We start from the raw sequence: 12,078 nt of genomic DNA on the forward strand, positions 1-12,078 counted from the left end.
TGAATTAAAAAGCTTGGATTTAATGATGGAGGAAAAACGGGTGGAGGAGGTTGGCCTGAGGTTAGATGCTCCTGACTTCCAGCTCCCAACAGTTTAGGGGTCTTGTGCTGGAAGCCCAAGTCTAGGAGCAGCTGGGAGACCCAGCACTGTCCCGTCTACACCTCACTGGGGTTGTCCTGGTCGGCATAGATGAGGAAGCCCGTGAAGAGGCTGTCAGTCCAGTATGGGTCGTAAAAGAGCCCATTCTGCTCAGAGTAGAAGATCTGCAGCCAGACCTCGTCCCCCTGCCTGAGCGCCAGGATGGTGGAGCCCGAGGCCACGTCGTGGTTGCCCGTGTTGGCGTCGAAGGTCCGGATGCGATACTGGCCGTTGTGCACCAGGCCGATGGCCAGGTGCTTGTTGGCCAGCGTGATGTCGTAGGTGAAGTAGTAGATGCCCGGCACGCCACAGACGAACTTGCCACTGGAAGCGTTGTAGTGTCCGCCCTCGTTCATTAGTATCTTGTCGAATTTGATGGGCAGCCGCTCCCGCGGATAGCTCTTGGTCACTGCCACGGAGAAGGCCGACTTGGCGTGGCTGCTGCCGCAGCTGCAGGGCCCCGGGAGGCCTGGCTCCCCCTTCTTGCCCTTGGGCCCCTTCTTGCCAGGTGTGCCGTGCTTGCCCGGGGCACCGCTGACACCTTTGGGGCCACGTGGGCCGGCCCGCCCGATGGCCCCAGCTTTGCCCTTCGGGCCTGGCTTCCCCCGGTTACCTGTCCGGCCAGGTGAACCTGGAAGACAGAACAGCTGGTGTCATGGAGGGGACCGCAGAGAACTAGGCAGAGGGCTCGCTCTGGCTTTCCATCCTTAGAACACAAGGCTTTGGGTAAAGGAAAGAACACAGTCTGTGCAGTCACACAGAAATGGATGCAAATCATGACATTACCAGGGGCATTTCTCCCATCTTATCTGGAAAGTGGGAATGGTAACATGTGCCTTCCAGAATCATGTGGACTGGGGCAAAGATAACTTGTCACAATTCATGCCCTTCCCTTGTCCTGCCTTTGAAGGAAGAGTCTGGTTCGTCTGCCAGGTCAGCCCTTCCCCAGGCTGTGCTAATAATGGGTTGAGACAAGAATTGTAAGAAGCCTCTTGACTTCAAAGCATTGACCTTAGTGAAATCCTTGACCAGTGCCTGAGATCCCTGCCCATGGGGGCACGGGTTTTTACAGCAGTATTGCTTACAATAACAAAAACTAGGAACAATTAAATGCTTATCCAAAGGGAGATGAGAAAAATTATGGTCCATCCCTTATATGCAATTATCTGTATAATTTTTTACAGAGTTTTTAAAAAAATGACACAGATTTACACATACCATATGAAAACTTCTCTAAAATATACTGTTAAGTGGAAAAAGAAGGTGGCAGAAACTCTTTTTTATTCAAAGGAAACCACAATGCCAATTTGCACATTTGAGTGCCTGGCACCTAGTAACCATTCGCTAGATGTATACACTTGGTGTATCCTGCAGAACATTTCCATGGTAATGTTGCCTGCAGAACACCTCTGGGTTTTTAATTCCCATATTCTAATAATGTGCATTTCTCTCAACACAGTATTTTTGGCTGATGATTATATAAAAACACTTGTATTTATGTCCCCCAAACTCAATACAACATTTTACATTTTAAACAAAACGTACAGGTAACTGGAGTCATATCCAAACACAATGGTTAATTGAAACTGTTGGCAGGCTGGCAGAGCTGGGGGGTGGGCAGATGTTTTGGAAAGCATGTTCATGCTTAGTCATGTCTGACTCTTTGCGACCCTTTGCACTATAGCCTGCCAGGCTCCTCTGTCCATGGGGCTTCTCTAGGCAAGAATACTAGAGTGAGTTCCCAGACCCTCCTCAGGGGATCTTCCCAATCCAGGGGTTGAATCTGGGTCTCCTGTGTCTCCTGCATTGCCAGTGTATTCTTACCCGCTGAGCCATCAGGGAAACATGCTGGATGTCAATTAAGGAGCCTGCGGCTGGAGGTTGCTAGGTGTAAGCAGTGTCTTAGCATCACTGCTCACAAAGCAAGGGTCCGTTAACCACCCTATGAACTGGGTGATCAGCAAGTAATGCTGCAGATATTTTACATCCTAACAAGGTGCTTTGCTTCTCATATGTATATATGCAGGCCTTTTTGTGTGTGTGTGATTTAGAGTTTTGGGTTAATGTGTAATGCATTTAAATTTTTCCTATTTTAAGTAATTGGGAAATAAATTCCCAAACAGCATTTTCTCACTGAACATCTAGTTTTCAGATGTTCAGATTGCTTATGCTAAGTACTTGGCAACGTTTGGTATTAGTATACATATATGTAAATACACAGAAAGGGACCAGGAAAGACATGCATTAACCGGCTGACAGTGCTAACCTTTGTGGGATGACAGGAGGACGCTGCGGTGGAGTGGGCAGTCTCCAGTGGGTCTGTTGTCTGCCTGGCACCCCTTCCTTTGGAAAACTGCTGTTCACTGCTTAATGTGGTCCTAGTGAGGCTGTCAATCACAGTGATCAACTGCCCTCACCACACACACAAGGCACACTCACACCCAGGGGTGGGCATTTGACCCAGTCCTGGTGAATGGTGGTACCTCACCTCTATGGTCAAAGTGATTGGTTCAGAATGAATATGTGATCAAGAAGAATCAGTCATCCTGAGAACTGCTCTATGGATCAAGTGGGCATTTCATAAATTCCAACCTTTGTGAGAACCAAGCTAATATACAGAGAAGCAAAGCCTTGACAATATTTGAGCTCCTGGATGCAGCTATTCCTGAAGCTTGGCTCTTGGACTTTCTAGTTGTATGAACCAATAAATTCCATTTGGGGCTATAAGTTGGGTTTCTTTTTAAACTTTTATTTATTTATTTATTTAAATTGGGTTTCTGTTTCTTGCAACCTAGCGAGTTCTGAGTACTATTTCAGGAGACTTGCTTAAAGTCACTGAGCAAATCAACAGTGCAGCAGGGGCAGGGACAGGAAATTTGAGCCTCACTGTTCCTTTCCAGAGAATACACTTTTTTTTTTTAATTAAAAAAAATTTTTTTGGCCGTGCTGTGCCATGTATGGGATCTTAGTTCCCCAACCAGGGATTGAACTCGTGCCCCCTGAAGTGGAAAGTCCTAAACACTGGACTGCCAGATAATTCCTACTCTGTTTTTCAAGGAGACATTAGTTTGGTTTATAAGGAAATAAGATTCATATATATTAGTTTTCATAACTTTGCAAACCCCTTTTGAGTCAGATGTTATCAACGGGTGGGAACAGGAAGGACAGGGACTGGGCTTCTTACCTTCCTCTCCGGTCTCCCCTCGGTCCCCGTCCTGGCCATCCTGGCCATCTCTGCCTGGAAAGCCCATTCTTCCCACCATTCCTGAGGGCCCTGGGGCTCCTGGGGGGCCGGGTGGACCCTGGGGGCCAGGCATGCTGCAGATGAGTTGAGGGGAGCCCTTCTGGAAGTCTCTACGGGCAAAGGCAGCCAGCAGTGGGTCGGCCGCACAAGGAAGGGCACAGGCCAGGAGCACCCAGGGGATCATGGTGGCCACCTGTGGGAGGCAAGAGAGCTGTGAGTAGGTGAGTCTGGCCATGGAGCTAACTGGAGGTCAGCCGTCCAGAGAAGGAGAGGGCACCTGGGAGAGACATGGTTATACTTCTGCTCCTCCCTCTCTCTCACATCACACGCAAGTAGCCGGACAGTGTTCCCACACCCGGACGTCTCTCGATGAGCTGAGTCATGGACTCAGAATACACTTTGGAGGGGTCCTGGATTGGGGAGGCACTCCTCCTCACATGCTCATGCTCTGGAGTGGCGGGACTGAGCCCAGTGACCACTGATGGGGACAAGCTGTGGATGGAGAGACTCGATCCATGGTTTCATTCAAATACGTGGCCTGAATGGAAAGTTACAAGGGCAGAGATACTTCAGACTGCTGGTGGTGATTTGTAACTATGCTAGAGGATTCGGGGCAGCACATTAGCGGGTGAGAAGTGAGGCATCAGTTCTGAGTGTTGGTGCCGCAAGCCTGAGCAGCACTGGCAGACGATGGGCACAGCTCTTCTGCTGAGGGCTCCCTGTGTACCAGGCCTGGGCCAGGAGCTTTCCACACATTACTTAATCTCATAGCATCCTAACCAAATAGATATGAGGAGGAAAGGGAGCTCAGAGAAGTTCACAGGGTGACTAAGGCAGGCAATTATTGTGGCAAGGCTGGGATTTGAATGAGGCCATGAAGATCCAGAGCTCGTATGCTTTGCTCCAGGCTACACTGTTTTTGTTTTCATTTAAAGAATAATAAAAATGATATACTCACATTGTTATAAAGTCAAGTAATAACATAAAGCTTATAATGAAAAACCATGTGTGATCTTCAGCACTACCCATCCTCCACATCAACCCCCTCCCCTCCCCCAAACTCTTTTGGCTATTTCTTCTGGAAGTGACATTAAAAGATAATATGCTTACGTAGCTTATTTTTATCTGTTTTAAAGATGTTTGTTTTCTTTCTTTCTTTTTTTGTACTGTGCTATACAGCATGCAGGATTCTAGTTCCCTCACCAGGGATTGAACCTGTGCCCCTTGCAGTGAAAGCTCAGAGTCCCAGTCACTGAACCACCAGGCAGGTCCCATCAATTTCAGACATTGCCTTTTGAATTCCTATTATGACAGATGAGGATTCAGCCCTCTTGCATCACTCAAGATAAGGATTCAGCCCTCTTGCATCACCCTGTTTTCTCCCTTATGCTGTTTAAACTATGCTGTTTAAACTATGCTGTTTAAACTATGCTGTTTAGTCAAAAACTAAACCAAAATTCACTCCTTTAAGTATTATAACTATTATTTACTGCTAAGCTAAGCACCATACTATAATTATACTTCCTTTGTTATATACACTTTTCTTACTGGAGATATTAATAATTTTATTTGCTTAGTTTTCTACATCACTGATTTGTACATTATCAAATATATCAGATAATTTACCTCTCCCATTTATTTTCCTGAAGACGTAAGTCCCAGAGCCCTCCCTCCTCCCGTTCCAACTTGTGTACACACTTTACAGCCCAGGATTTTCCTTTATAACCATCATGGTGATTCTCTTTGTCTCCTGTGTTTTATCTTCTGCTTTGGACTTCCCTGGTGGCTCAGACGGTAAAGTGTCTGCCTACAATGTGGGAGACCTGGGTTCAATCCCTGGGTTGGGAAGATCTCCTGGAGAGGGAAATGGCAACCCACTCCAGTATTCCTCCTGGAGAATCCCATGCATGGAGGAGCCTGATAGGCTACAGTCCATGGGGTTGCAAAGAGTTGGACACCACTAAGCGACTTCACTTCACTTTACAAATCCATGCCTTCCTTTTATTTTTTTCACTCTCCTACAGTAGCTTCCTGGATAAGAAGTGTGGGATGTAATTTTGGGGGACATTTTGCAAGTCTCAATAAGTCTTAATTTCACGCCATGTTCTTAAGGCTGGGACAGTGGCGACATGATCATACCAGAGACCAGAGTGTTACATGACCAGAGATTATCTACCCCAGCCCCTGTCCGGGAAGATGCCAAAGCAAAGGCCCAGAGCAGAAATAAGCCACTTGTTCAAGATCTCGCGACAAACTGACTCAGTCACTTTGCAATGAATAGCTTCTCTCCTAGGAATGAAATATTGTCCCTAGGAGGGAGAATATTCTAAGCAAGACTTTCTGCCTCTAGGATGGGCTCTGAAGTGGTAGCTGGCTTTGTGAATTTAGGTAAGCCCTTTTCCCTCTCTGGGCCTCAGTTTCTATGCCCCGAAACATAAGGGATTGGAGGACTTCCCTGGTGGTCCAGTGGTTAAGAGTCCGCCTGCCAAAGCAGGGGATGTGGGTTCAATCCTTGGTCTAGGAAGACTCTACATGCCATAGGGTAACTAAGCCCGTGGGCCACAGCTACTGAGACTGGGCTCTAGAGCTTTCGAGCAGAAACTACTGAGCCCACGTGCCATAGCTACTGAAGCCAGCACACCCTAGATCCCATGTTCGAAAACATGATAAGCCATAAAATGCGAAGCCTGTGTACCAAGGAGGTGACCTTCCCAGACACCCTGGGGGACCGGCCCTTCCTCTTCCTGTGTGACTCGGCAAACACCATCTATCTTTAGGCCTTCATGCTTTAATCACTGAGGAAGACCCAGAACTCAGTGCATCTCTCTGAAATACAATTGTCCTTGGTCCCAGGGTCTTTTCTCATAGGGACACACTTCAAAAGGCGCAACTAGAGAAAGTCCACACTCAGCAATGAAGACTCAGCACAGCCAAAAATAAAAATAAAACATTTAAAAAAATCTACTAAAAATAAGGGGTTGAGTGTGCATCAGATTCAACTGGAGGGCTTGTCTAAGCCCAGATTTCTGGGCCCAACCCCCAGAGTTTATGGTTCAGTAGGTCTGTGTTGGGGCTGGAGGATTTGAGGTACTTTGGGGCATGCTGAAGGTGGTGGTCCAGGGACCCATTTGACTGCAACTTGGGCTTCCCAGGTGGCGCTAGTGGTAAATAACCCACCTGCCAAGGCAGGAGACACCAGAAACACGGGTTTGATCCCTGGTCAGGACAATTCTCTGGAGGAAGGCACGGCAACCCACTCCAGTATTCTTTCCTGGAGAATCCCTTGGACCAAGGAGTCTGACAGGCTACAGTCCATGGTGGGGGTCACAAGAGTTGGACACAACTGAAGCAACTTAGCACACATACAGACTAGATGATTTCTAAGGTCCTTTCACCTCTGATGCTGACTGAGACTCTCAGACTCCACTCTGCCCTCTCTTAACAGATGCAAAGCCTTGCTGGCTTCTCTGTTCCCACATAACCTTCGACCACTTCATCAGAGCCTTCAAGCATGAGAGGGCTTCCTGTAGCCATAGGGCTGGCAGTAAAGTTGAAACACTGCTCAGGTCTCACCGTCAAGGCTCACACTTCCCTCCTGGGCCCTCAGTCTCCCTTCGCATCCTGCTTTGCCTGGGGCCTGGGAGCCTGTCCAGACCTCTGTGTTTGCTCTGGACACAGGCTGACCCTGCCCCTCCTTCTGGCCCCTCCAAATCTTTAACCCTGGGAACACATGAAGAGGAGAGACGACCAGGCCTCCCCTGCCGGGAAGAGGAGTGGAGATGGTGCTGGAACTCAGGGAGCTGCTCTAGTTTCAGCTCTGTGCTCACCAACCTGGTGACTTTGCACCAGTCACTTTCCTTCTCTGGACCTCAGAGAAGAAGCGTCCCTGGCCAGGGAGAGATGATTTAGAACCAGATACTGCCTTAAATAACATGTAGTAACAAACTTATTATCTTTTCAATTTCTGTAATCCTAACTAAGTAAAGAAAAAAGGTTTCAGTTTGCTGACAGTATACCTTTCGTGTCTCCATACCCCTTCCTAATATCCCTTTTCAATGAAGAACACTGTCATCTGTGGTAGCACACTCATTCTTATGAAATTTTGTGCAATTTGGAAACCTTGGAGACCCCCAGACAGGACTATGGTGCCAGACACCCTGGGATAGAGCATCTGCTGGGGTGCAAGGAAGGCCTGTGGCTCGATGTGAGGAAAGGGACTCAACAAGGGCACAAGTTAGCTCTGGGGATCTAGTCATTTGGAGACGATGCAAAGAAAGACTTAGTAGGTGATAGAAAGAGTGTTAAAAATCCATATTTTCATCTGGGCACCAGGACATATGCGAGGACATATTGTATGCTCAATTGGGGGGGTCAGGCCAAAGTGAAGAACTGACAAAGGAGGAGCCTTTTTTGTTGTTTTGTTTTTAAAGTTCTTTTTCTTTCTTTTTATTTATTTACTTATTTTTGGCTGCACTGGGTCTTCATTGCTATGCACAGGCTTACTGTAGTCACAGCGAGCCGGGACTACTCTCTAATTGCAATTCACAGGCTTCTCATTGTGATGGCTTCTCTTGTTGCGGAGCAGGTTCAGGAGTTGTGAATCTAGAGTTCATGCTCAGTAGCTGTGGTGCAGGAGCTTAGCTGCCCCATGGCATGAGGGATATTCCTGAGCCAGGGATCAAACCCGTGACCCCTGCATTGACAAGCAGATTCTTAACCACTGAACCACAGGGAAATCCAAAGGAACAGTTTTGAGAGCTCATTCCATGACTCTGGGCACTCTTGGATTTTAAAAGGCAAGCTTTGGGAATTCCCTGGTGGTCTAGTGGCTAAGATACTGTTCTCCCAATGCAGAGGGCCCAGGTTGGATCCCTGGTCAGGGAACTAGATCCCACATGCTGCAGCTAAGAGTTCACATACTGCAACTAAAGATCTCGAAAGCCACAACAAAGACCTGGAACAACCAAATAAGTAAATATATATTTTTTAAAGTGCCACTCTTGAGTCTGGGAGGGGGAGAGCTGTGGACATGCATCGAGGACTGCATGCCAAGTTGGCCGCTGGGAGAGTAGCTGCCTGCCAAATGGAAGGAGGAAGAGAGCTCTCTGGGGCACAGGGAGGGAGCAGACTGCCTTCTCACCCTCCTCGGTACACAGAAGGTACCAGACATTCTGCAGTAGGAGCCAGCCTGGGCCAGAGGGACCAGGACAGGAAGTGAGAGGCCCAGCAGGGATAATCATGCAGGGTTATCTAAAAATAAGAAGCCTGGACTTGCCTGCAAAATGAAAGTGTGACGGACTGCTTCACAGTTGTTACAGTCAGAGGGCTTAACTTGGGAACGCCCAAGAAGGTACACCCAAGAAAGAGACATCATCCGTGTCTGCCGGGTCCAGGGGAGCTTAGCCCTGTCTCAGCCATGAAACAGGAACCATCTGTCCAATTAGTGCTTCTTTTGCTCCTTCCTTCAATCTGGAAAGAGGTGAGCTAAGGTGTCCCAGCCAGCATCACAGCTCCACTGCGGGACAGGAGGAAGCCTCACTTTTGAATGATGATTGAAGAGCAGATTACCTAGGAGTAGACTGCCAGGGGGAGCACCTTTGAAGAGGAAAAGTTAAAATTTTACCTCCTTCTCCTTCTGCCTCTGTAACTCAACTTGCTCCTTGCAAAGTCTAGATCATGTAGGTCTCAGAAAGTGGGGACTCACAATACTAGGAACTGGAGCTTATCTCACTCACCCTTGTCCTGCTCTTTGCCGTCGCCCTAACCCCTGCAAACCCGAAAACCTGCTTAATCACGCCTGTCCATGTATTAAAAACCTCTGTAACCCCTTTGTTCAGGGCTCAGAGCTTGGAGTGTTAACTCCTCTGGACCCTCCAGCATGATAAACCTGAGTTCTCCAACTTTCCAAGTGTGGTGCTTGGTTTCTCGAGTGCTGGTTTCTGCAACACCTTCACTGGCTAAATTATAAAGGGGCATGCGTGCTAAGTTACTTCAGTTGTGTCTGACTCTTCGATCCTGTGGACTGGAGTCCTTCAGGTTCCTCTGTCCATGGGAGTCTTCAGGCAAGAATACTCGAGTGGGTTGCCATGCCATCCTCCAAGGGATCTTCCGACCCTGGGGATCAAACTCTTATGTCTCCTGGATTGCTAGGCGGGTTCTTTACCACTAGCGCCACCTGGGAAACTCTATAGAGGAGCTTTATAGTACCTAAGAATACTGGAGTGGGTTGCCATTTCCTTTTCCAGGGCATCTCCCTGACCCACGGATTAAACCTGGGTCTCCTGCATTGCAGGCAGATTCCTTACCATCTGAGCTATAGGGAAATCCCTGTAAAAGAGCAGAGGGAGGCCAAAATTAAGGGGCAGTTTAATTAAGCTGCTGTCTTCTGGTGTCTCCTGTGCTCAACATGGGCTGTGTAGTTACTGGTAGAGATGGGAGGCAGACTTAGGAAACGGGGTGGAAGCTTACATGTTTGATGTACTTTTGGAAAACTGTGTCCTAGATTCCCCAGGCTCCAGGAATCTCCATCTCTTTCCCTTGTCTGCTTGACGAGAGTCTTGCAAAACTGGTCTTAGTGTTACTTGTGAGCTGGGACACATCTGGGACCCCAGAAGAGAAACCCACTTCTCAAAGCAGATTTGAAATAATTTGGAAAGTTACAACCTGCAAATATTTTGGTCGAGGGAAGGAGGAAAGAAGGAAGGAAGCAGGTGGGAGCAAGTCTTCCAGGCAGATGAGAGTCTGCAAGACAGGCAGGAAAGAGAGAAGGCAAGAGGAGAGAGAGAAAGGTGAAAGGGGAACCCTGTGCTTTGGGTTGGCTCCCCTCTTGCTTCTCATCTCTACTCTGGACACACAAGCCTGGCAAGAGGGAGCAAGGTCTGCGCTCTCCAGCCTCTGTGGACAGCAGGGGATCTGGCTCAGTGAAGCTGGCCCAGGGCAGGCCCCAGGGGCTGGGTGGAGGCGTGGGGCTCTGGAACTCGAAGGGAGGAAGGGATTTCTCTGAGCTGGAGCCTGAAGGTTCCTGCAGCTCCAGCCAGCAACTGTTTTGGAAATAGAGGCGGGGAGACTAGGTTCTGACTCCAAACCCAGAGGGAAGGAGAGGAGAGGTTCCTTTCCTCTGGGGCACCTCCAAAACAACCAGCTCTACACAGCCCTGCTCCCAGCCTACTCTCCACACCACAGTGGTGAAAAAACTAGGGGTAAGTGCCTGGAGAATGGACAAGTACCCAGGCATCCAGACAAGTGAACTCTTGCTGAGTTTTTAAAATAAATATAGGTGCTCGCTTTGGCAGCAAATATACTAAAATTGGAACTATAGGGAGAAGATTAGCATGGCCCTTGCACAAGGATGACATGCAAATCTATGAAGTGTTCCCTATTTTTAAAAATATATAGCCAGCGGGAATTTATTATATGACACAGGGAGCTCAACCCAGTGCTCTGTGACAAGCTAGAGGGGAGGGATGGGGTGGGAGGTGGGAGGGAGGTTCAAGAGGGAGGGGACATATGTGTACCTATGGCTGATTCATGTTGATGTATGGCAGAAACTAACACAACATTGTAAAGCAGTTATCCTCAAATTAAACATAAATATATTTTAAAAATTTAGAATTACAAACTTGAGGAGAGCCCCAAGGGACCATCCAATCCAACCTGATTGGTTACAGAGAGGGAAACTGAGACATAGGCAAACTGACTTAACTGGACACCTAACAAGTTCCTGGCACTGTGCAAAGCTCTTTACTGGGATTATTTTATTTGAAGTTTACAATAAGCCCTACAAAGCAGTAAACTTACTGTCTCACTTTTCATCAGAAGAAACAGAGGCTCTGAGAAATGAAATGATTTACCCCAAATCACACAATTTGAGTTCTGGGGAGAATATTTGAACCCAAGTCTGACGGGCTTTGGAGACGATGTGTAATGTACTACACCTTGTTTCCTTCTCTGCTATTTCTTTTTTCTCCCTCTCTGATATATAGAAGAGGAAACTGAACTCAGAGAGGCGAATTTGCTCATGTTTATACAACTAGTTCGTGGCAGAAGTTATATTTGAATTTGGGTTTGGCTGACCCTAATGCCCAAATGCTTTCCATTAAGTCAGCATTTCTTGGATTTTTCTTCCTAAATATCCCAAATCATAGCAAGCACAGGCCAAAGCCATGCACAGCAATAGAGAAATTTCTTTGATATCTTTTTATTATATCATTTCAAACACAGACACACATGCCAAACATACACACATATATAAAATACGTGATTTGGAACATGTAAAAGTGATGCTTTTTCTCCCTCAGGATATTTGAGATCGACATTTGCGGGAAACTCCTGTCTTCTGAGAGGCCCGTACATGGCTTAGCCAAGGTGATTAGGAGCAGTCTTCTGAGCCCTGACATCCCACCATTGGGATGCCCCTTTGGAATGTCAATGGGATGTTCCCAGGGGCTGAACCAAGAGATGAGGGTGCACAAAGCACCTCCCCCAAACACCATCAGCTCATTCCTGGCTTACAGCTGGCAAGCGCCTCTGCCCAGGTCTCTTGCTCCCCTGATGGCCATTTGCCTGCCCAAGCCAGAGGGATCATTTACAAATGTAGCTCAGCCACATCACTTTCTAGACAGTCTCACTCCAGTGGCTGCAAAGAGCAAATATTGGAACCCCTGATGCAGACCTAAAGGAAATGGCCCCCTGCTTCC

General features: G+C 47.7%; 1 protein-coding gene and 1 non-coding gene across 2 annotated transcripts in view; one reads left to right on the forward strand and one right to left on the reverse strand.

Annotated features, from left to right (window-relative positions):
- C1QTNF2 (C1q and TNF related 2) overlaps positions 1 to 12,078 on the reverse strand; it is a 22,392-nt gene continuing 10,314 nt past the window's right edge. The window contains exons 2-3 of the mRNA XM_086412728.1: positions 3,323 to 3,575; positions 1 to 769 (exon numbers count right to left, since the gene is read on the reverse strand). Coding sequence (XP_086268854.1) covers positions 156 to 769; positions 3,323 to 3,575 — 867 coding nt within the window. The 3' untranslated portion in view covers positions 1 to 155. The remainder of the gene's footprint in view (positions 770 to 3,322; positions 3,576 to 12,078) is intronic.
- LOC147369811 (U6 spliceosomal RNA) lies at positions 10,659 to 10,765 on the forward strand. The gene has a single exon (XR_015168718.1). It is a non-coding gene; the product is annotated as a U6 spliceosomal RNA (small nuclear RNA).

Source organism: Bos grunniens, chromosome 7, assembly GCF_055505025.1.
Source record: "Bos grunniens cultivar Pamir isolate PY7600 chromosome 7, Bosgru_T2T1.0, whole genome shotgun sequence".
NCBI lineage: Eukaryota > Metazoa > Chordata > Mammalia > Artiodactyla > Bovidae > Bos > Bos grunniens.